The 26,532-nt window shown below is 34.4% G+C and overlaps 2 protein-coding genes across 3 annotated transcripts; one reads left to right on the top strand and one right to left on the bottom strand.

Annotated features, from left to right (window-relative positions):
• Window positions 1–3,204: 3,204 nt before the first annotated feature.
• LOC107220401 (succinate--CoA ligase [ADP-forming] subunit beta, mitochondrial) lies at window positions 3,205–14,553 on the top strand. The gene is made up of 7 exons (XM_015658978.2): window positions 3,205–3,452; window positions 7,658–7,917; window positions 8,768–8,930; window positions 9,396–9,660; window positions 10,517–10,821; window positions 11,032–11,151; window positions 11,596–14,553. Exons 1-7 carry the CDS (start codon window positions 3,387–3,389, stop codon window positions 11,764–11,766), a joined length of 1,350 nt encoding a protein of 449 aa, XP_015514464.1. The 5' UTR covers window positions 3,205–3,386; the 3' UTR covers window positions 11,767–14,553.
• LOC107220381 (probable peroxisomal acyl-coenzyme A oxidase 1) lies at window positions 13,237–26,466 on the bottom strand. Of its 2 annotated transcripts, XM_015658957.2 has the most exons (11): window positions 26,151–26,464; window positions 20,959–21,118; window positions 20,484–20,652; window positions 20,246–20,369; window positions 19,162–19,281; window positions 18,737–18,852; window positions 17,776–17,945; window positions 17,470–17,632; window positions 16,494–16,837; window positions 15,715–15,970; window positions 13,237–15,190 (listed from the first exon to the last, which is right to left on the bottom strand). In XM_015658957.2, the coding sequence occupies exons 1-11, from the start codon at window positions 26,266–26,268 to the stop codon at window positions 14,930–14,932; spliced, it is 2,001 nt and encodes a 666-aa protein (XP_015514443.1). In that variant the 5' UTR covers window positions 26,269–26,464; the 3' UTR covers window positions 13,237–14,929. The 2 variants fall into 2 exon arrangements, with proteins under 2 accessions (XP_015514443.1, XP_046594937.1); XM_046738981.1 differs by lacking the exon at window positions 15,715–15,970 and having other exon boundaries at window positions 15,037–15,190; window positions 26,151–26,466.
• Window positions 26,467–26,532: the final 66 nt, after the last annotated feature.

Here is a 26,532-nt window from a genome sequence, read left to right as displayed (position 1 = left end):
CGGGATCCATAATTCTGCTAATAATTCCGTTTCTATTCTTTTTCAGTTGTTGGGCTCGTTATTCAATTCAATTATTAAGTCATTACCGATCATTATTCCATCCAATTGATCTCTGTGATCGTCTGAATGGGCAAAACGCATCTCTGGACCATCTATCGCGTTCCGTGGTACGCTAGATGGGGAGAGATGCTGAGCTCGAAGACTTCGCGTCGAAGAGGACCGCCGACCGTCACGCTACACAATAATGCATGCCCTCCAATCTCCTTCCTCATTTCAAATTGATTTGTAATCTGAGAACAACAATCCGCATAGCAATGTATCTCATTCAAAAAGATACAGATGCGGATTGGGCTTCTACAGAATTTTTGGGACAAGTTCCACATAATACAAATTTTTTGACAGTTTAATCTGTCGCGCCTTTTTGCGCGTAGATTAATCACGAGAGTTGGACGCAGCCTTTTGCGCGTAAATGGGAGTCGGACACGTTTTTACGCGTCGATTTTGCAAACGGTATATAAAAGAGTTACATACTGTCGATGTCTTAATCTTTCAACTCTTCGGTCAATTATTTACGAAAAATAAAGTTTTCAAGTTCCACGGCGCCTTTTGCGCGTGGACTTGATACCTTTCAGTCATGAGAGAAAGCGCGTTATTTTACAACCGGAGCTCAACGCGCAGGTATAGAAATCTCGGTAGTATTCAGTGATAGTGGAGAATCTTGACGTAAGTATTTATAAAATGTATATGAAACGTAACGAAACACTCGTTTAACTGATCGTATTATTTTTTGTTTTAGGGCAACAAAACCAATTTTTCAACAAATGCACTGAGAACTATAGAATTTTCAGTCGAAAAAGATATTCACTTCAATAACTCAATGCAGAAAAAGATATGGATTCAACACAAATTTTGAATGATTTTCATTCATCAATACAATTAATAATCGAAGCAACGAATATTAACGTGAATATCATGTTAGACTCGACCCATTTTTGGTCAATGTATGGACTTGTGTGATTGTGCTAACCATACCTTCGTTTGTTTCAGGTAATAAACCTTTTGCATGTTTAAGATAATCACCCCTTTGTCCGATCGTGCTAATCGAACCTTTATCTATTTCATCTGATAAAACCTGTGTCTGTTTCAGCTAACCAAACTTTTTATCTGTTTCTGATAATTAAACCTTTTGTCTGTTTTAGGAAATCAAACTTTTTGTCTGTTTCAGCTAACCGAAACCTCTGTCTATTTCAGATAATCAAACTTTTTGACCGTTTCGCTAATCAAACCTTTTGTCTGTTTCAGTCAATCAAACTTTTTGTCTGTTTTAGCTAATCAAATCTTCTATCTGTTTCGAGTAAATAATTTGTCTCCTTTTTCGTTAATTATATTTTTTATTTATCTAACTGTAAGTTAAGAATATTTTTGACTGTATCGATATATGTCACTAATTATATATTCCATCTGTTTCAGGTAACTGCATTTTATTGACTGTACAGAAAACTTATCGTTCCTTTTCCTAGGCTTAGGTCTGGTTTAGGCCTAGTTCAGGGTCAGTGATCTTGTTTTCACCGATAGATAGATTTAGCGATGTAGGTCAGAATCATCATGATCACAAAGTGTGGTAAAAGTTATTCAGATGTTGTTTTTCTTAATAGTTTTACAGTCTTTTATTGCGATTGTTTTAGTGATTGAGTTTTTTTTCTCGAGTGGCTCACAGGTCATGTTCGGTTTGTATTTTACTGTAGAATTATACAGCTCTGTCTTATTTTGGTGGTTGTGCTTATTCTACTCCGATTTGTTTTCATTCCTTCAAAGATTTCTGCATCTTCTTCCAATAGGTAAATGCCAACTTCTTACAGCGATTCGTATTTTCGATCTTGGTTTAGTTTTTGATTGTTTCGCGTATTTACCAGGTTCTCAATTTTGGTGATCATCTCACACCTGATAAGAAAAAAAAAACGTGTGCGAACATCCCAAGTCAATCACTGTCAACTTATACGATAAAAAAATCATTCTTCATCCGTGATTAAAACAACCATCTTTCATCCATAATTAAAACAGTCATCTTTCATCGATAATTAAAACAGTCATCTTTCATCGATAATAAATGGTCAGTTCGAAAAATTCCGAACGAACTGCGAATATACACGAGTACAAATTGATTTGGAAAGACAATTTACAATAATTAACATGTGCAAAAAGTCATCTGCAATTTTTCGAAGAACGTAAGATCGATCTTGCTATTATTCTCCGTGGAGTAGGCCTACTGGGGATATCACGTAAAAAAAAAAAAACGCGCCGTGTGCTCTACCGCTTACTGTGGTGTGGAAACGAGTATGAGAGAACTTATTTTCACTGGTCAAGTACTAACATATCGTATTGTAGTTTTCCAAATGACAATTGCATTATTGTGTGAATTTAACTCATTGTCAATAAAACTCATGCTTCGATAATTTGAATCTTAATACTTTGGATTTCTCTAGTTTAGTCAGAGTGAATTCTATGTAAATACATTCTTCTTTTTGATAAATTTTATTTCCTAACTAAAGTCAACAAGGTGCACATACCTTCGGTAATTTGTAAACTGGGAATTCCAGCATCTTTCTTCCCGCTTGACCTTTCGCAGTCGATACAAGTTGTTACAATAAAACACGATATTTGCATACCAAATGAGCACGTCTCCCGTGACAAACGACAAAGAACATAAAAACGAAGCTCATTCAAAACCGGCCACTGAAATTACAAAAAGATCGATGTTAAAGTTTTTTACATTCGAGATAGGGGTGATCCATCTAAAAGGCCCATTGTACAAGATGAAATACTATAAGAAATTAACGCCGATCTTCGCTTTTGTATCTGTATTGTAGAAAATTATTGAAAAATTTCTATGGAAATTTTTTATACCCGCCTGATTTCTCGTGACTTGTTTTCTAAAGTTTTGGAAGTACGACGGCATAATTGTCAATTTTATTATATCTGAATTTGAGTGAGTTACACTTTCTATGATTTTGCGATAGTGCCATCTGAATAGGATATGCTTACTGGATTTGTGATCTAAAAAAATGTCGACAAACATTCCTAGGCTACTCGCAGCTCATTTTAAATCGACGCGCCGCAAAGAGAATCGAAATCCCATACGTCTAGTGGCGGTATCTTGTGACAACATGTGTGTACTGTAAAGAAAAAAATGTATGCATCACTAACTTGACAATTACTGTCATTGGGAACCGTACCACACTTTGTGCATTCCATGCGTGGGAACGACGTTTGCCCTACTGTTTGGCCATGTTTCTACTTGCATAGTGCTTGATAGTTAGTTAGTTTGGCAGTTGGGACTTGGGACTCGGGTTGGCAGTTGATCGCCGTTCAGCTCAAGAGTACGTAAGATGGCTACGATGTTGTCCCGCACTGCTGCCATAGTGGAGAATTTTTCCCGTTTTAATGGGTCTAAGGTGAGTTTTAAAACAAATCTATGCCGCTATATTATCGCTGCATTAACCAGCTTTCAGTTTTTAATATTCTCTCACTAAAGGAATATCTGGGCGCGTCGTAATTTCAGTGAGTGATTACAGGGGCGATCACCATATTAGATTTATAGTCTGCTAAATTGGGCGCCAGGGTCAAGTGATTTGAAGCCAAGGTTCCTCTCCAATGTAACTCACTTCACTAACCTTATTTCGATTGCCAAAAAAATACCAAATTAATTTACGTAGTATCACCAAGTCCTATTTAAAATCTAATCGTTTATATTCGACCGATAAGTTAACATAATTTATGCAATTTTGGATTTAATTGATGTTCCCTGTTCTTCAGTTCATAATTTATAATGCGGGAAGTATTCATTTATTTGTATCTACATACAATAGCGACTGTTATTGGGTCGTAGCATGAAACTTATTTTTAAGCTCAATGCTAACCTCGCTAACAATAACTGTTGTATAATAAGCAAATTGATTTTAAGTACTTACACGGACTATATTACAATGAATCAAGCTCAACAATTCCGCAAATGAATATTGCAACTATTCTTTATCTTAAATTTTTTTTGAGTTATTGAATTTAAAAGAACTATTCAACTTGCAATACTTCATTTCCTTTCCTATCAACTGCATTAAAAACTTCTCGTTTTTACAATTCCAAGGAAACACTCAATTCTAACAAGACATCAACATTCAACATTTCTACTTGCACTTAGGTTTAGTGGTATTATTGATTGTTAATATTTTTTCCGTCATATTCATTTAGAAGTATGGGTAACTAGCAATTATATTCCTCAATATGTTGAGAGATATTCCCACAAATATTTTTATTACATCTTTGGCAGATCAAACTTTCCAAACGCTTTGTTACAGAATATAATGCCTATTAGGATGCAGTTTCGAATAATTGTTCCAGAACTAAAATGTTAACATTTAAAATTTTTGTAAAATATTTCTTCAATAATCTTCAAAGCAATGTATTTTAAATTGTTATCTGTGCAAAATAATTTAAACAATCAATTCATTTAGATTGCTAAAACCTTTTCCTTTAAGTGTCAAAGGCCTTTTTTAATATTCTCGAACCTTGAAATATCTTAAAATCTCCTTTCGAAGTGTTTGTATCAGACAGGCTTTTTTTTCATCACTTTATTCAATAAATATTAGAAGTCGATAAAATGAATGAAATCATTTTGAACAATTTCAAAATTACACCGAATGTTTTCTAAATGCAAAGGACCTTTCAACAGAGATTTGGTCTTGGAAAATAAAAATTGCATTTCTTGGCTCAAATAAATCAATGCGGAATATTTCGAATATTTGGTACTCAGAAAACATTTGGGAAAGATTGACACACGCTTCATCAAGAGTTGCATCATCTTTGCATCTCATTTGGACTAAAGGTACTCAGCGTCATAACGCCTCTGCGTGTATGTCAGAATTATTGTACTGCCATCAATATTGATGGAACTCTGGTGGTATCTGAATAGATCAGTCAGTTTTTTTTTGTAAAAGTAGATAGATTTTGACAGAAGTGCAGTAATTTTTGCAGTAATTCACAAATTAGATATTTCTAATAATGTGACGATTACTGGTACTCTATTCATTGGCAAATAAATAAATGATATTCGAATTTTATACGGTTTCTCATGGTTTCCATTTCATTTGCACCGAAAATGTCACTAGTGCATCTTTGATGATTTTATGAAGACTGCGAATATTCGGGAATGCATTGTTGTCTCCTCAGATGGATTAAACCCTATTCATCAATGAGAAATCTCTAAGTGAGGATTTTGAACTCCATATCCATGTATCCAATATCATTTAATTGTCATCAGGGTTGCCGTTAGGAAAAAAGCTAAATCCATGTACTGCAGATAAAATCGTTTTCACGGTAGCAACAGAACTGGGTCATCAAAGACATCAAGGAAATCTCAGGAAAATTTGTTAAATCTTCATAAATCTCGGGGAAATATTGGAAAGATATTTTTGTTTTGTCTATCAAAGTTATTTGTTTTATTAATGATAGTTGGCAGTAAATTAAATACTGATTTGTTTGAGATAAAACAATTAATTTCTCGATTTTCACTTTGATATGACGTCTGCTCAATTTTATCTCATTACTCTCTACAATTTACCTTGAACAGCATTTACATTTCCATTTTTGAAGCATGATACATTGTAGGTATTGGAGATCTGAGAACTCTCATGAAATTTCATCCTGTGATTTCTGTCGCGATCCTGTTTTCACTTTCCGTTTGGTACCTTGTACGAACCACGTGTGATCGATTACCACAATTGAAGCAGTAAGGCTTTGAATCAAACAGTAAGGGAATGCGGAGCGACACACGTACCAATACTGTTCATTGCAAACAACAAGAAATGTGTTGTCGAGATAATTCTGGATGCTCTTTCCCACGGAGAGATAGACTCCTTTAAATCTGCTGGTGCCTATGCCCAAATCGACCTAAGACATCATGATAAGAGATGATTTGAATAACAGTTAATATATCACTGGAGTGAAGAGGGAAAAATCTATACTGTACACAATATGCGCTTGAAGTCTCGGTTGATCCAGTTTGATCAAAATGCCTTCTAATAGCTAATTAAATTATGGATCATTGCAGTATTTAGTAATCGTGTTTCAATTGATCAAATAATCGGTCCATGCAACTGACAGTTTTCTCGATTAATCAACTAATTCAAAAACAATTTATCAACGTATAAGATTAATTGAATAATCGTGCAGCGTTAATTCTGATATCTATCTGAATAGAAATGAGAAATTCCGTACTATATGGTTTAAAAACGTATTAGAAATAAATTAGATCCAGTAATATAAGCAACTTGTTTCATAATTTTGTACATACGTAAATGTGTAACGGGCATAAAAATTTGTGTTTGCTAATGTGAGCACAGATAAGAAAATACTGTTGATGCGATTTCAAGGGGCATATGTACCTGAGAACTGATGGAAGACTTACATATGGTCGTGCAAAATTTTCTTACAAAGTTAGATACTATCTAAGATTGTCACACAAGCTCAATTTCACGACTGTACTAAAACTCGAAACAGTTTTATTATTGCCACGAAACTAATATTTATAATGATCATAGAAATAATAATCTCATAAAATATTGACCTCCGATTGTAAACCTCGTGCTTCTGCAGTCACTTACAAATTTGTTTAACAAAGAATCTGTGATATGGCTGCTATCAATTTTCTGTCAATATAATGAAAAAGTTGGATTGATGTATATGACAATTTAATTCTTAAGATGTCTAGTACTTTAGTTTACAATTAGACTTGCAATATCTATTTTTTTTTTCAAGTTCTTTTCGTTTTTTATTCATATAACTGGTTCAACAATAATTTTTGCCATCGTCAGAGTTAATGAAATAACAACTGGAGAAATATGTTATTTCATGTTTTATTGACTTTATTGACTTTAAATTATTTTTTATTTTTTTTTTTTGTATATCATCAAAATCAGCACAAAGATTTGTTTTCAAGGATGTTGCTTAGTTAAAATTTCAAGTCACACCTGTATTGAAAAACACAGATTCTTTTGTATTCCATACTCAACTGAACCGCATGGAAGATGCTTGCCACTAGACTTGTAGCCTAAGATAGCGTTATACTATCTGCATTGTAGCAACTGGTAAAGAAAAAACAAAGTGCGCACACTGCAATAAAAAAACGTCTGTTAATTGTGGCTGCTTAAGGATGAAAAGGCCACACTGTATGAACTAAATGCTAGGAAAGGATAAAATACTGTTTCAAAAATCTCAAAAACGTTACAATCGGATAAAAAATACCAGAGTGCATCGGTGTTTTTTTTCGAAATTTTTAAATTATGTTTGTAAATTTGATCGAAATCATAACAGTGATTTCACCTCATTTTCACCTTCAAAATAATACCACGAAATTGCATTATCTTAAAATTTAAACTAACAAAAAGGTAAATACAAATTATCTGTTTGGCTAACAGGGTAAAACCTGGACAGTATCCTCCAAGTATTTAGTTGCACCAAGAAATGCAATAGAATATATAGAATGACCTCGCTTAACTGCATAATATAATTACCGCCTAGTTTTTACTTGAAATATCAAGTACACAAGTAAGTTGGCGATCGATTCCTATCAAATCCTTAAACCTCATGTGAAATTTTCATTTAGATCTTGGTGGGCACAATTGGATTGGCAAAGCAGCCAGTTCGAAACTTGAATGTTCATGAACACATCAGCTATACCTTACTCTCCGAGGCAGGGATTCCTACGCCAAAATTTGGTGTGGCGAAAACCCCTGATGAAGCTGCCAAGTTTGCAGCTGATCTCAATACAAAAGACATAGTATTGAAGGCTCAAGTTCTTGCCGGTGGGCGAGGAAAGGGACACTTCAAGGGCACGAATATTGGTGGCGTCAAAATGTGCGAAACGTAAGTTACTTGAGGAAGGTAGTAACCGGTATTGCTTCTAGATCACATACGTTGCAACTGTGCTTCCTGGCATAGAATTGACTGAAATACCGATGATTGTAATATTCATCATGAAAAATGTTGACATTCAAGCATATTTTCTTGATGCCGTTTTGTACGTTCTTAATAAAAAAACGTATCAAAGTTAATTTATCATCAACAGATTGTATCATCTCCCAAGTTGATCACAACTTATAAATTAAATTAAATTGTATCAAAATTGAAAAGGAAAATCATATATGGGTATCGGGCACTTGAACCTAGAAAATATTCAATACCAAACAAAAAAATTACATTTACTTCTACTAGATATAACTAGTACGATATAAAGAAGTTGCAAAAATAAAAAGTTTATTCGATTGTTCTGAGTACAGCTCTTAGCAAACTATTTATTTTCTCACGTTGACTCAGAATTAATTTACTGAGGCCTTTGTAAAATAAGTTAATTATCTTTAATTTCAAGTTCAAATTATGGAAAAATTAACCCAATCAATCTCAGTTTACAGAAAATTGCCTTTTGCACAAACAGAATGTTGGTGTTTAAATCTTGTATGTGGCGTAGCTTTCTATTTCGTTATATATTGGATTGAACCAAATGTTTATTGTCTAAGATCTGCTGGTATTACATTGATTACAAATTTTGGACTTCGTGTTCTACCCTCCAAAAGTTTAGTGGTGATTCAGTAATAACTGATTAAAGTCTTTCGAAATGCATTGTCGAATCGTTATTTTGTTAAAAAATTTACAATGCATTGTTTATCATCAGAAATGTTACAAAATTGTAATCAATTTTACAATTTTCAATTTACAGACCTCAGGAGGCTAAAGAACTAGCTTCAAAAATGCTGGGAAAATTGTTGATAACAAAGCAGACTGGGGAAGCTGGTAGGATATGCAATGCTGTTATGGTGACGCAACGGATGTTTCCACGCAAGGAGTTTTATCTTGCTGTTATGATGGAGCGATCATTTGGTGTAAGTCATTTTTATAAAGTTCGATTGATACCTCATTCCCGTACAGCTAATTCAAGTTATTCAAGGAACCAAGTTTAATCCCGGATGTGAGAACATAAAGCTTAAAAAAATACAGAGATTTGTGTTCTCTTCTACCTTAACTTTGTTCCACTTCGAATCTTTAACCCTAACTGAAAATGAATATGAATATTCTTTAACACTGTGTAACTTATAACAAAATAGAAAGTTATCAGAATAATCGAGGTTGATCTGAAACTTTCGTTATTTAAACGTTGACCATGTAAAATACTTTCTATTATTATTCACATTTTCACCGAGTTTTATTCTTGCAGAAAAAATCAGGGAAACTTCACTTTGAAGTTTCAGTAAATGATTTATATAATCACTGGACTTGACCTCAATAGATAATTAAGTAGCTAAAAAATTTCATGATAATTGTATTACAATGCAAAGTATCTTCTGCAGGGCCCAGTAATAATTGCATCCAGCCAAGGAGGCGTGAATATCGAAGAGGTAGCTGCTACCAATCCTGAGGCAATAACATATGAGCCAATCGACATCCAGAAAGGAATTACTCCGGATCAAGCTGGTCGCATTGCAACAAAGATGGGCCTTGGCAATGTTAAGGATTATATTTCTAAAATGATCATCGATCTATACGCTATGTTCCAGAAGAAGGATGCCTTACTTCTTGAAGTTAATCCTCTCGCTCAAGACATTAATGGAAAATGTAAGCTCGCATCTTGATTCTATTTTACACTTGTTCCTTTGAAGCCTATAGTTGGTAATCTATGCATCTATGTATCTAGTATGAAATCTATGAAAATATGAGTTTTCATTTGCCAAGCGAAGTGTCATTTGAAAGCTCGATGGGTGCAGTAAATTGGTAGAACCGTTTTTGAAATACGAATCACGGACACTGTAAAACATCTCACCACCCAAAACCGTTTATGTCATTGCCAATAACAATGCTTTCTATTAATCAATTCTGATGAAAGAAAATATGTAAATGCAACTTCATCTACTTACTTTCGATAAAAAACAAACCCGAAACGATTAATTGCAGAGATGTAAATACCGAAAATTGATTTATGTTCTCAGCCATGTACTGCTATAAGTATACCTGCTTAAAGTATAAGTCATCCATTGCTTGCTTCCAAATAATTTGGGGATTTTTCATTTCCAAAATGGTACTTTAGTTATTCCTTTGTGTTCATAGGAAGTAAATTTTTTAATGTCGGGTGGATGCAACAAATTGACTCTTGAATTTTCAGCCCATGGCGAAGGCCCGCTTAAAAAATTTGATATTTTACTATAAATAATTCGTTGCCTTAATACCAAGTACAAAGAATAACATTGCATCCAAAGACCTGGCAAATAATGAAAAAGAAAATAATATCTTGGAAGACAAAATAATAAATTAGAAAGGTCCTCCAAGTTTGGGCGGAGCCTGGTTAAACGATAACTAAATTCATATCAAATTTTTTCTGAACACAATAGATTTTCCAGTGTTACAAACACAAAAAATATATCAAATTTAATTTGAAGGATCATATTCATGAACAACATTTTTTTTTTTGTTTTAGACTATGCTTTAGACTGTAAATGTAGATTTGACGACAATGCAGAATTTAGACAGAAGGATCTATTCGCTTTACGAGATTGGTCTCAAGAGGACAAAAGGGAAGTTGAAGCAGCAAAGTTCGAATTGAATTACATTGCTTTGGATGGTAACATTGGATGTATGGTCAACGGAGCTGGTTTAGCCATGGCTACTATGGATATAATTAAACTTCACGGAGGTGACCCTGCCAATTTCCTGGATGTTGGAGGTGGCGCTACTGCTTCTGCCGTTAAAGAAGCTTTCAAAATCATCACTTCTGATCCAAGTGTAAGAAACATATTGAGTGACTTATATAATCATTGAAATTTGATAACTTCTCACTGAATCGATTGAAATTTATTGAGTTTTGCCCATAAAACTTGTTCGTTTGGTAGAAAATTTGTAAAGTAGGTAATTCATAATACAATCATTTTCAGCATTCAATCAAGCCAAAAATTATTTGCACTTACATTCTCAATGCATACAATATTTTTACAGGTACATGCACTGCTGGTCAACATATTTGGTGGAATTATGAGGTGTGACGTGATTGCTGAAGGTATTATCGCAGCCACCAAGGAGCTCAGCCTCAAAATTCCCGTGGTTGTGAGACTTCAGGTACATCTCACATATAGCTACCAGATTTATTATTTTTATTTAATATTTTCGCATACAAATTTTTATCACTTACATTAAAAAAATCCTTTCATTCCAGAAAATAATTTAGCACTATAAATTTCAGCCATCATGAAAATTTATGGTGGTTTGCGGATACCGCTGCATGGCCAGATACAAACTCGTGACAGTTTTCATTTTAATTGAAGAAAAGTCCTGTTTATCCCATTCCTCTGATCCCCTGCTTATCACGTAACATCCATCGATATCATATAACCTTTTTCATACTGTAATACCCACGTAGAGGTATTTTCCAATAATAACTGTTCGCTATTGTATAATGCGAAATGAATACCTCATAAAAATTCGTAAAATATCTCAATGTTTTCATATTTTTAGTCTGAATCATATTTTCACTCGCTTTACCCATGTATTGTATATTTTCAGGGAACCAATGTTGATGAGGCAAAAGCTCTTATTGCTAATGCAGGATTGAAAATCGTACCAATTGATGATCTGGATGAAGCAGCTCGTGTCGCTGTCAAACTGTCAACTATAGTGAAGTTGGCACAGTCTGCCAATCTTAATGTGAATTTCGAAATACCACCCATTTCATAAATCTATACACTATAGTATCTCAAATTCGAATCAACCAACTTGAATTTTTGTCCAACTATCCTGTTTAAAAGGTATACAAGGATGGTAACCATATATTTTTTGCAATTCATTTATTAAGGTAAATTTTGAATACGTAACTTGATTTTGATGGTGATGTATTTGGATTCACGTATACCTTGAAATGAGAGGTGCTGCTTAAAGAACGAAAAACTGTATGCAAATCTGAAATTCGTCCTAAGTATGCAGAAGGATTGGACATATCAGCATATTTCCTATTATTTTACGTATTTTTAGTATTTTCATCGTGAAAAGAAAGGAAACCCTCAATTCTATTGAAAATTCGTGATGATGCCAATCTTATACGACTGCACACTGACTCATTTTTGTCCAGGCGGTAAGTTTATTTTTCCCGTTCCCTCGTAGAACTAGAAAAGTCTAGTATTAAATATGATTTTTTCGACCAGACGGAAATGGAATATTAGGTACTACAGTGAAGTCATCAATGTATAATTCGCGATTTGATCAGTTTTTTCGTGCTAAGTGCATAGTTTATGTCATGGGAAATAGGATGTGCCATTTTCGAAGTATTCATTTGTTTGTTTTAGAAACTAACTTGAATTATGTAAATCCGAGGTGTGCGATTGAAACAATTGGCAACAAAAATATTTCCTATAAAGATATTTGATTTTATCATTTATTTAAGTTTATTTCATAATTTTTCCTTTATGACATTTTGATGTTATCTGAAATATGCTAAAATGAAAATTATATTTGGACTTAGTTGGTTGATGATAAACTATACTGGAATTTGAGTAATAGATTAGTAATTTATGAAAATATCTGTAATACGTTAACTCATAACAATTTAGGATGATTCAATTTACTACAGTTCATAATTAGTTAGAGAAAAAAAAAAGTTATAAACTCGAACCAAGCAAAATAAGTCGGCCACATTATGATGTATTATTCAATTTTCTCTGTCCCTCCTCATAAAATTTCGGGTTTCAGTATTATGTACACATTAAATACAAACATAAAAAAGCAGTTTCTCCTGACCGTTGCACATTGAGATTTAATTCATATAAACAATTATTCTAATTGTTCTAATAAAATAAATCTCCATCGTCCACGACAACAGTTAGAAAGTCTTTTACTGCCAACCAGAAAAATTATTGTATTCTAAATTGTTATTACATATTTCATGTATCGCCTGTTAATTATTGTAATATGTACATATACATACACACATAATATATGCATATATATATATATATGTATATATGCATACACATATATTTATTTATATATACGCTATATAAATTATTTTACGTAATTTTCATTTGTATTCATTCCTTTTACCAGCTAAAAAAAATGTTAACTTGTGCTACACACCTTGTACTTGAATGAAAGATGCGAGTACAAGATTGTTGGTTATCGCTATTTTTGTAGTCCTTCATTTTTTTGCACCAATTTTATCGATTAAACCTTAAATAACAATGTTGAACAAAGATATTCTATTTTGCCTGTGATAATGTTGGTTCCCCGATTGGGGCTTGACATGAAAGTAAATAAATTGTTGATGCAGACAACGCTATTGGATCTTGTTTCTATTAAGTGTAAAGTAGAGTAACGGACTTGAGTATTTTTCCGTGAATGCTGTCTATTAAAGAATTAATGTGTACAAGAAATTTTGTTGGTGAGCCCTTCAGCATAGCCATCACGAACGATTGGAGCATAGTTTTGCGTGTGCGAACAAGAATTTTCTAGTTTAACACAAAACTCAAACAAAGTTCACCTATGGTACTCAAAAATACGAGAAATTTGAATTTTCACTACAGGATAGATGTCCCAATTATTGCAACATGAGGAATAAAATACAATAATACTAAGATTACTTATGAATTTAAGTATTCGATAAATCGAGTTTTTTTGTTTTTTATTTTGAGTCTTGTGCTATATTTTACCAAGTACAATGCCTTTGAATAATCATCAATTTATTGTTTATAGGAATAACTAGTTGATCAAACACAGGCCACAGAATCATGATAATTATACGAAGTTTAATTGCGTTGTTTCGTCATTTGACAGTACAAAGGAAGTTCGTGGACTCAATGTTGACCTACTTCAACTTATGGCTAATTTTCTGCTACCATCTCAGGGTCGATTTATAATTTGGGCGCCCCTAGGCTCTGAAATATTTGCGTCCTACGGGAGGGTCTGTTTAATTGTATATGTGTATATCGATTTGGTGTTTGCGTTTACTTCACAGTCGTACGATTAAAAACCGACTTACTCGTGATATTACTAATCTCAGCTTAAATCGTGATGTAACACAGCTATCGGGTTCTATTTTAATTGTTTCAAATCCCATATTACTGAAAGAAAAAAGAAAGAAAACTAGGAACATAATGTGTATCGTATATTCATTATGTATTGTACAAATAATTTGCAATAACATCGAATAAATTCAACATTTCCTAGTTCCAACAATGAGTATATTTACATTTAATACATAAATACAAATCACAACGTGCTCCACAAAGATCATCGTAAACATTCACTCCAAACGTTTATTTTATTTTTCAAATTTCCATTTACCCAAACTATTCAATGCACAAGCTAGTTGCTGATACAATTAAGCTAAAGTACGTTACTGTTTGAACCTAAAATATCTCTGAATAAGATACTTCTCACTCTTTCTTTACCTGACTTCTGTTTCGACTTGAGATCCTTTTTTGTCAAATATGGTAGTAAATAGTAGTAAAATAATGAAGAAATTTCAATTGATGGACTTTAAAAAAAGAAAATGGTTAGTAAAACTCGAATATGATTGCAAAAGAATGTAGGTCAAACATTTCTTTAATCATATTATAAAGTGGCAGCATAAAAATCTTGCAATGTTGTGGGCATAAATGATATGTATTTTCAGTATAAAGTACCGACTGTCATGGCTTGTGAATTCGTAGAGATTTATCTTCTTCAGATCAATGTAGTACCCACGTATATTGTGCAGGATCTTTGTGATTTGTATAGAAATCATACGACTGATGTATTCGAGTCCTGCGTGGATTAATTATCATCAACTCGTTTACATCAGTGATGATCAGTTGATCGTAGCTCGGCTGCTCAAGTGCATCTTGATATTTTCACATTTCTTCCTTTGTTATAAATTGCTTTTCAGGAAAGGCTTGAGATACAACTGAAACGATTTGTTAACACTCTCTTGGTTTAGTGGACTTTTCATCGCCTCGGCATACAGACGTTCGTACACGTTTCCATCGTATGCTCCAAGGGCTGACCCCAAGACTTCATCTCTAATATCAAACCCATCGACTATTCCAACAGCATTTGGACGAATTTGAGACAATAATTCTTCCAGGTGAGACTGGAGTACGGGAACATCTTCGACATTTAGACATGAAAACTGTGGACAGTAAAAAATTTTTGTTCTTAAAGAAGGCTGCAACACACAAAAGAAAATGATGGCTATCTATATTTATAGGCTATTTCAATTTTTTTCATTACTTTCTCTGATCAATTTGATCTCATTGAAGCTGGAACAAATGATCAAATCGTCATATTACTGGAACGAATGATATTCGATTCACTTTTTGAAAATTTCATGTTAATTAATGCATGAAACCTTATATTACTGCAATTGGGATAAAATTTACGATTAATTTGACTGATTCTTCGGTCAATGACTCTTTGATCGAACTTAGCTTTGACGGTTTTACTGCAATATCATTAATGACTTTCAGATTCTAAACACTAAAAATTCTAAATAATCCTCGTTTATTTATCCAGATAGCATCTACAGAATACGATTAGTAGATACGACGATAACTTTACGGGAACGCGAAACAGGAATTATTTTTGTTACCTAATTTGTTTTCGCTATTATTGTCATACCTAATTCTCATACTTCAGATAATTTAATTTTCATACCCGAATAAAGTCGCCCACCCGTTGCAATACCCAGTAGACAGCATAAAGTTCACACAGTTGTGTTAATACTGTATGCAATTGTTTAGAAATTCTGGTCAAATTTCGTACGGCTGTAATAAATCGTTCGACGATAAACAGTCGACAATGGGATTCTGCTGCCTGTACCAGTTCAATACTCGTTTGGTTCCAACTTTCTTCCTGCGATAAACCGCTACGTATTCGCCTGTCCATATTTTCCGTTGCGAGCCGAATTTTTCTGGGAATCAAGATGCTGTAATTAATTGATGTCCGAAAAGGCTGCTTCGTAATTGTTTAAAACTTGTGAATAAGCGTTCTCGAGATGGCTTTGTGTGTAGGAAATCACATTTTCACTGACCAAATTGTCGGGTACTCATAAGTACAGACCGTCGATGACTAATGGCAGAGTTACAGAATTGTCACTGTCAACAACCGACAATTAGTTAACAATTTTTTATTTAATTTCTGGATTGAAATCTATGATTTATTTGGAGAAGAACCCTGTGTAAAATTTCGGATAAAGTCGGATAGAAAGTGCAAAAAACGCAATTAAGACGTGAAAATTCGCACAGAATCGTATTGTAGTTTTTTGTTTCAGCTATCTGAGTTAGTATGTCATTTTGACACCGGTTGCTACTTGCAGATTATTTTCTTAGTTTTTACTCGGAAAAATATAAACCTTGAAGAATGGTGAAAATAGGTAAAATTTTATCGTGAACGCATTATATTTATGTTATTTAAAGTATTATATTTATATTTACCCAGCTGCAACCGATTGATGAGCCCTTATGATACACGTAAGCGTATTCTTCCAAGGCCTTTGCTTGATACCACGAGAAAGTTGCGTCAAGTATTTTACAGTTGGTGGTAAATCTTGACCACTGATTGCTTGCCTCCAAGCTTTGACCAAATATCTAGCCGTTTGAAGGAATAATACAGTATTTTCACCCTCATATGTACATGCAGCTGTAACCAAGCCGTAGGTGGCTGGCAAATTGCTTGCACTCATATAACCATGGCCACCGCAAGATAATCGCACTACTTCGATTCCTCCTGCTGCATCTGAGGATGCAACTGCTTTCAAACAGCATGCTAATGCATGTAACTGAAATACATTTATTATGAATACATATTTACAACCAATGAGAAGTTGAATATTTGTCTAACATAATTTTATCATGTTAAACCACAGAATTATTCGTAATATATTAGTCGTAATCAGATAATCATGGACGTTGAACGACATGCTTTATATTTTTTTTCTTTTAGCTTTTCAGACAGTTCTGAAAGTGATGCAGAGGCAAATTTCTATGGTATATGAGGTGCTTCGTAAGAATGATTTTTACGATATTTTACAAAAACCCGGACAAATAGCAAATCGTAGAAAATCGTTGTTTATTAAAGATTTTTCGTATACGCACCGATGAAATATTACAAAATATTGTGATTACCTATTAATAACCGCAACAAAATAAGAAACGAACTACCCCAAAAAATTTAAATAATATCCCGTAATTATCCTGAAGGATGTATAAGCGTATGAACTTGGTCCCTCAGATTCCAGGGGATATGCCTATATCTATAAAAAACTACGCATTTTACAAAAAATTTTATTCAAAAGCTATGACCGTGTTCTAAATTCGATAAAAATCGTAGAGATTTTCGTAGAGAATCATAGAAAAGTGTTATTTTTCATTAAATACCAGATAAAAAATTGAAAAACCTCAGCGAACATACCTCAGGAAGTCTTTCTAATTCGCCTTGGTCTAATTCGGCAGTAACGTTGTTGTACATGTCCCAAATCCATTCCGCGGACATTGACAATGCAAAACATGTAGCCAGTTGAGGGAACAGTTTATACTGTTGTGTAACATAATCGATTATTTGAACCTCTGGTTTGCTACGATAAAAAGAGGAATTACAAACCCTTAAATTGATTCTAACACATTCAAGACCAGTTGTATCGTCTGCTACCAGTTGTTTAACACAGGAAACAGGCGCTGGATTTGTAAATGAAAATTAAAGGAACATTGTAATACTTACTCCGATGTAATTTGACACTGTCGTCTAATTGCGCTATATCTTATTGCAATTGTAACCGCTTTCGATAAATATCTCGCAATATCTTTTATCAGCACCACACGTACAAACATCATTGTACCATACGTCAACTTATCACTTGGAGCTTTGATATACGTTCCATCTTCCAAGACCTAAATATGTATTTAATGCAATTACACGTTCTTTGGATTTCAATTACATAGGTGCAATGGAATCGAGATGGTTGACGGATGGAAAACTGCGTGAATTTTGGGAACTTATAGCTCGGCAAACAATTATTTAGTTCAATTGGGGGGGGGGGGGGGGGGGGGTATTTTTTCACTAATAATAACGTCAATCCTTTCACTCAGTAATATGTTTCGCGATGCTAACGATATTCCGAAAACGGCTCAACTGAATTAATTCGAATTTGAAGGCAGTATCCTCGGATAGTTCATCATTTTTGCCGCGATAATTTTTTTTAACGTAATGTCGACTGTATGAAGTTGAAACTCGATTTTTCTTCATAAATTGACGAGTTTTTTTATTCAACTGACAGCAATATATCATTTTTAAAAGCGGGCTGGTAATAAAGAGGATCCTATCGAATAAATCATCCAAAATTAGTGTATCCAAAGTTGAAGTACATCGGTTATTAGATATCGTGGTCACCACAACATGTGTCACAGAACGAAATGTTTGCCGTTATTGTCAGTAACAATACTTCCTGCTGATTTATTCTAGTCGAAAAATGTGTCAATGAAGCTCGATCTACATACTTTTGAATAAAAAAATCCCAGTCGAATTGAATAATTCCTTATTCGAGATATGAATTTCCAAATTTAGCTACTCCTTTATCCACCTGCTTGTATATTAACACCTTTAATATAACATGGATGACCTTGGATATACTTCTAAATATGACACACGTTATTCATAACTGATATAAATAATTCAAACGAACCTGTGAATTTTTCATCAACATATGCTCTCTGGGTATTCTAACGTGATCAAAACCAAGAAATCCATTGTTTGTTGCGTTCATACCCAATTTCGTGCCAATTTCTCCAATTTTAATGCCTAAAAGTAGGAAAAATCGTGCATTACATACTCAAGCTTGTTGTTTATGCCGTAATTACATTGAAAAATTGAGAAAAAAAAATGAATGAATACCAGAATTTTTAGCTTATACAAGGATGCAATCATGATTTTACAAATTTGCTGATATCACTTCATTTAAAGTTTTTACAATTAAAATTTCCATAATTTAGAAAATACACATGAGTGCGTTATATGAATAAGTAAAAGCTTTTGCTTGGATTCAATTCATATGTAGTTAATTATAAGTAAGTAATAAGCAATTCCTTTTTAGGGTTTTCAATACCTTACCAGGTAACGGTTCATGAGTATCTTCATCTCTGAGTTGGACGATAAACGGATGGATACCTTTGCACTGCCCTTGGGTGTATAGTTGTGCCACAACCACAGCATAATTGGCTGTTTGACCCACTATAAGCATATTTGGTGGTCAAGTACGATGTACACATTATTAATTCATACAAAGAAACGTGGTGACTTAAGGGTAACGCGCAAGTATACAGGAAAATTGTCTCTGTGTTCTTTAATAATTGAATGGAGAATACATAATGCAGATTTAAAATACGACAGTAATAAAATATTTCGTATGTATTCAACAGTTATAAATCTTTCCGAAGGATCGAAATACTTCTGTTATAGAGTTTTTCCTTAGTTGTGCAAAGCTTTTAAAATGAAATAATTTTCTTCGCGGAGATTCCGTTACACTAGTATGTCGCATATAGCAAACTAATAAAGCATACAGAGATATGTAGCAAACTATAAAGCATATAGAAAGATTAAACATGCCTTGCAAACCTTTAATGGTTTTGAGAGAGCAAAAGCGGACTTCGTTTCAGTCAGAGACTTGAATTACTGATACTTATGTAATTAACGAGTTTTAGTTTCAACCAGTCACCTCGTGAAATGAGGTACGTGATAGTAAAATATTTTTCCGACGAAAACAAGGGGAAACATATCTTTTAAATTAAATCACAAGTTACAACATATTTGGAGTATATATTTGCTTAATTTTTTTAGCGGCTAGGCTGATTTTTTTTTTAAGTTTTCAATAACGAACTTTTTAACATCATTTCTATTTATACACCTGTAACTGTAAATAAAGTTTATCTATGCTCAGTTCAAGGATTATAATATGAACGATCACAACACCGAAACCCAGTTGGGACCTTGGCTAACCGGTTTTTAATCACTATAACATTACTAATCTGCAAGGTTTAGGAATTAATCAACAAAGTTCAGAATAATGATTAAATTATAGCGCGAGTTGAGTTCAATGTGATATCCAGGATCTATAAAAAATTGATGTGTGTTCGTATTTTCAACTAATTTATGTGAGGAATGAAAATGGTATAATTTTATTTTTGACGCAACTTACATCCACCGGGCCACCATTTGTAAGAAGTCAAAGTTGGGCTGTTGAGAACGAATTCTTGAGTTGAAGAGTCGTAAGTGGCTGTCGTTTCCAAACCCCTAATAAAAGTTCCATGACCAAGTTCGGTCTGTAAATCATTGTTAATATGGTTATTAATCTTTTACTTGTAGGGGTTAAATCCTGGGGTCTGGTATAGTGGAACCTTTTGATTTCGAATCTTATAATGAAAGTCTCCATTAACCTGTGCATATGTTCCAATGATGTTGCATGACCAGGCTTTCGATATCCAATATCCTTGTTGTTCCACGGTGCCTTGTCCCATAAGTGCAGGAATAAACATAACGTAGTGTAAAGTCAACGGATTCCCATCTTTTAAGATAGCTGATCCCAACATGCCACCGAGTACTTGTCTGAAAGTATAATGTATAAACTGCAATAAAATGATAGACTTTCGTGTATTAAAATAATCCACACGCGGGCCTTGCAGCTACAAATTCATAAATTCAATAATTCTTTACCGAGGAAATTACGCCATTGCAGGCATTTGTGGTACTTGAGCTGACGAAAAATGAGTGATTGTTCAGGTCGCATGATTATGTTTTCCAATAGATCACGAGATAATTTCATTATTTCAAGATGATACAAACGTATAATCGGTGCGTTGAAAATATATAAGTATACATTTATCGTGTAAACAGTATCTGTGTTTGTCTTACGAGAATACATCCATATCTGCTTTCCCTTGTTCTTGAAGTTCCTGCACTTTTTCGAGAACCCTACATCCTTTACGAATAGCATCTTCATACTTCTCTTTATGACTCTTATATTCGGCAGGCACGGTGTCCTGAAGTTGGGGGTCACTTAAAAAGAATTCCTCTGAAACCACATATAATGTACTGAATTGTAGATATCCGCTATCAAAGAGATAAATCTTTTATGTAGAAAAATACACACAAATTTTCCAACCATATTGAGCACACATAACTTACATTCAAGAAAATTTTTTATTCGACACAATATCAATAAAGCATAAAGATACTAGTACACGAAAAAAGATATAAAATTATGTTAATGACTTATGTTTTGTATAAATAATAGTAATAATCACGATAAAGAATGATAATAAACCGATATTTACGTATTATTTAGATCTGAGGTTCTTCAATGATTTAATATAGCTACCAAAAGCATGTAAAAAAAAAATCGGACTCTCTCAGAAAGATGCCAATGACAAAGATATCAAATCCATTAATTACACAAGCCCACACGGAAGGTTTTTAACCCTTTTCTTGTTTGCCAAAATAATAACCGTTCCACGGTCTTATTTGAAAGTTTAAGAATCAATGGTATGGCATGGTAATGTCCACCTTAATGTTGCATATTACAGCTATGATTGTATTAATTGTTTAAATTTTTACTTCAAGCTGGTATTACAACATTCTCGAAAAACACCATACTATAAAAAAAGAATGGATCTATCGGGAAATCTACTCATATACCTCTCCATCAGAGAGTAGACAACATTATTTTTATAAGCTTACAATATTTATTGAACACTGACTTCTTTAAAAATTTATAACTTACGCCAATTTATTGGAAGTACAAAGAAGATTGTTTCAATATACGGATTTTCAATCTTGAAAAATTAATTACACCTTTCGAGTCTAGACAAGTCTGAGCGGAAAATTCTCTCGAAAATCACCTTGTGCAGGGCTTGAGACAGTGATTAAATTAACTCGTTCGAATAATTGACATGCTGCAGTAATCGTTAGTCTGCACAATAGTAGATTTCTCTCGACCGTTCATAGTTTTATTTTTCACTTTCCTAAAACATCACCTTTTGGGATTGATTTTTTGGTGGTTAAGCTGGTAGAATATAGCAAAGTCTTTGCAGATATAATCAATAATAAATGGAATATTTCCGGAACTACAAAACTTACAATCTTCGAATTCTTACGGGCCAATTCTTATCATGATCGAATACGGAATGACTATAGATAAGTTAATCTGATCCCCGATTGTGAAACTGATATACTAATATTTGTCATCCTTTTATCCTTTAATCTTGTAATCTCTTTATAATATTTGTAATCTTTTTGCAGTCTTTGAGCTTGCAAGAGAGTAAGACCTCAACGGAGATGATGACGTAGCCAATGATTTATACCAACCGTGTTAAATTTCGCTTATTATAACCATTATCAGAGTCTATATGCATTGGTGCACATGAGGTTTTACCCGCAAATGTGATCCAGGGTTATGCCCACTTCACATTCAGATAGCATAGCCATACGAAGAATAACTAGTAAGGGTTGAACGCAGCGAATTGTTAAAAGCACCAAAATTTACCGCTAATCGGTCGCTGATGACCCTCAGAATTTTGAAATTGTGGGGATTTGAATTAAAAAAAAAATCGATGGCATGATACCTTCTATCAAATTAGCTTTCGTCATAGATAAGCAATGTGCGGCAATAGGATTGTTCAATATCTCGTGCAACAGTGTATAAATTCGTCTCAGATTCATCTTCAGACTCTAGAACTCGTCTGAATCTTTTCAGAATCTGTAAGAAATTAGCGATTTTGCAAAAATAGGATGCTATTTTCTTTATTCATTGCTTGCATTAGCATAAAATTATAGAACTACTTGAGTACTGTCCAGAACTTAAAAAATCAAAGCAATGTTTTTTTTTTACATAAAAAGGTACCCTGTCATTGGCAGTCCATTTGTGAACTAGTCGGATAAAATAAAAAGTCCACCTTTTTGTAACACGCACGACCGCATAATTTCATTCGTAGCCTTCAAAAGATATGAATTGCTTGGTTTGTGTATTCGATGTTTGCGCTTACATTAGGAGTCGATTTTATTCACACATTAATGAAACTAAATATGAGAATGAACTCCCATGAATTTATTTCCACTATATTAGTGCATATTTCAAGAATAAGTGCAAGAAAAGAACAATTAGTAGAAAATGAAAACGAAATAGGTCTTATGGTGTACGGAATTCTATGAAAATTCACCTTAAATTGTAATAATTATCAAGTTTTTTTTAAGTTTGTGCGAACACTGTTTGATAACCAGAAGTTAAGAACTATTGGAAAAAGTTGCGCCATATCTCCATCAAATACTCGAGTTTTTGCACAATTCCACTAAAATCTATCAACTATTTTTTACGTCATCCAACTACGTAACTCGACGAAGTAGTCAAAGTCCAGAAATTACACTTTATTGTACTCGATTTTCCAGTTTGGAAGAAAATTTATTCCTTTCAAAAGATTCTCAAAACTCGAATCCTCCATAGTAGATTCGAAGTTGGTTGCAAATTAAATACACTGGTTGAGCTCTGGCAGAAATTCCCGTAACGAAACGGTTTTTAAGTAACTTGTTATTTCGCAAATTCGAAATTTTCCTAAATGCAGTAAGCTTTGCGTCGCGGTAAAGATACCTAATAGGAAGCATGTATTGCTATCATTTTACAATTTTGAACCTTGAAAAATCGATATATTAAAGTTCGAAACCGAATTCGGATGTCCGGATGTCCAGAAAGTGACGTAACCGAAATTTTTTTCTCTTCTGACGTCAGAGCTCGAGAATCTATGACAACGAAAATCAGTGAGCAGAATTCCTCAGTGCGGAAATGAGCGCTTAGGTGATAGGACGTACGGAAATCGCGCTCCATGAATTTCGAGCACCAGGACGAGCGCTCCGTAGTTGCTGCGCTCCAGGGCCGCTACCTGGTGAAACTTGACTTCCAGGACAAGCGCTCCAGGAACGCTACCTGGTGAAACTCGACTTCCAGGACAAGCGGTACTGTGTACCTATGTCATCTGGTAAAACACTGACAATGAGTAAGCGAGCGCACGAGCAAAATAAGGGTTTCAAAGCTAGTAATTTTAAAGTTACGAAATAGCGATTTTTCAAATGCTTTGTATTATGACTCTACACAGCACATGCGCCATGAGGTTTCTCTCGCGCTACACGGCTCTAATCATCTTATGGAATGAGGCAGCGATAAGAAGTTAGACGGTAGTGGATGCGCAACTGCTGCCGAGAGATCAGGAAACTCAGTCATTCTCTATACGGATACAGCTACAATCGTCTCGATCCATATGATGTGTAACACTGTTGCAATTGGTTAATCTTCTGTCACAAATTCCGATTTAATCGTGCTATGTGAAGACGTAGTCATTATTTTGCCCAAAAATTTTATCTATAGTCCCTCTAATAAGAGTCGTACGAACACGCCACGAAATTTTACAATTTATATGAAGTGATTTATTATTTCTGCATACTTGTTTTTGGTTCAGTACGAAAATACCGAAAATAGTATAACCTATAGAATTATTTCAGCTGAAACGACGTTAGCTGCACGTCGTGCTTATGTGAAAACTAAATCTTAAGATTATATACACACTTGTAATATGATGGAAGAATTGACCCCAACCGTGATTCAAACAGCGCGCCGTATTCTGATCGATAATTAATGGCGGCGTGTTGGCACGACTACACGGTCTTCATGACCATAGACTTATAAAGATAGACTAAGCGCTCCTATAAGAGGCACTGACAATTACATATAAAGGACAGAGATGAAATTTGTGACGTTGTGACTGTGAGTACTACGGCCTGGGACGCGAGGCAGTTGCAGTCATGTGCAACAATTGAGAGATGGCCGCGTCCTCGGTGTAGCGTTCCGATTATACTGCGACTGGCAACTCGAAGTAAAAACGGAACGCAGTTCGCAGTTGACTGCCTGGCGTCACGGTCGGCAGTACTTGAAGTATATTTCGGAATACACCCTAAAGGAATTCCAAAAGGTGCAGCACATGGAATGCCGTGTTACCTTGTACCGTTTGCAGGATCACCGACAAGCCATAAAGTTCACTCACACGTGTGCCTGATTGATTGGTGTCTGGGGCGAGTGAACGTTACGGGCTGTAGGTGATCCATCACGATATGTGGTCAAAACAAGTCAGGCGGAATACATCACTGTATCATATGTACATACATATAGGTATAATGGAACACCGAAGCAGTGGATAACAGCTATGATAACTAGTAATTTTATTGTAACAATGCATACTTAAGAAAAATCGTTATTTCACAACGTTAGGGTTATCTGAAATTATCTGCAAAGTTAATTCCTGCAGTGATTAAAGAATTCTAAAATAGTGATTTCCTTTCAGCTCCGATAACACCTCTTCAAAATCAGTTCTAATTATTATATCTACAATGACATGGAGCTTGAGGTTATGACGTCAAAAAGTTTGGTGTAATTGATCCTCTGAGAACGAAAAAAGCTCGCGCGATTCGTTCAGACGTATCTGCAATGCTCATTTATCAGATTCTTATACAACGCGTTGACTGGATTTAGTTCAGTGACGATTTCGATACGGATATGCAAACGTACTATATATGTTTTGCGTTGCTTCGTTATATGCAATTTTACCTGAAACATCCTACATTCTTTGCCATTTGTTGGCGTCCCGTACAAATAAAAAAACGAAAAAAATTCTTCGCTGGACGCAGATGGAATTTAATTTATCTCACGTTCGCATAGCACACGTTGCGCAATATTAAAACTCGCACGCAATGGAAAAGTGGGAATATGAATAAGAAGTACCCAATAACACACGCATCCGAATAACATTTACGATGTCGTTGGCAAATTTACGCATGTGCAACTTGACACGTTATCTTTAACGGGCGCGGGATGGACTATGCCCCGTATAATGTGGCCTTAATAAGCTCTATGGGCATAAAAAGTAAAGAAATAATAATAATAAAAAAAACCTAAAGCAAGCGAGCCAGGCTCAAATGATCGAATACGTAAAATTACCGTAAGCTGGAAGTTATAACGTTATAGATAAATTACGAGATATGAACGAGGATAAAACTTGTTTACGTACCTCTCTCTCGCCGGATAGCAGTTTTCTCTACACCACCATCAAGTAAATGTGTCAATTCCAAAGGATCGAATGTACACCTTTCTCGTTCTTTTTGCAAATCTTTGTTTACCGTTGTCATTCTTAATTTGCAATAAATTTTATAGAACTTTAAAAACTTCTGGCATCAAGCGTTAATTACCTGAACTTGAAATACTTATTACCACGCGGTCTTCTTGCGGATAAAAAATCTTTAACTTTTCATGAAAACGCGTTCCGTGTCCGTGCTTCACGATCTACTCTGTACTAGAGGAATTGAACTTCTGCTGACAGACGTCAGTTGCATATTCCATAACACGCTTTCTTATTTTAACCGTGCCAACGTGCAGAGCCATCTTTTATCTCC

The sequence above is a fragment of the Neodiprion lecontei genome, chromosome 4 (assembly GCF_021901455.1).
Source record: "Neodiprion lecontei isolate iyNeoLeco1 chromosome 4, iyNeoLeco1.1, whole genome shotgun sequence".
Taxonomy (NCBI): domain Eukaryota; kingdom Metazoa; phylum Arthropoda; class Insecta; order Hymenoptera; family Diprionidae; genus Neodiprion; species Neodiprion lecontei.
The sequence above is the reverse complement of the archived record's forward strand: the minus strand, read 5'-3'. Positions and strand labels throughout refer to the sequence as shown.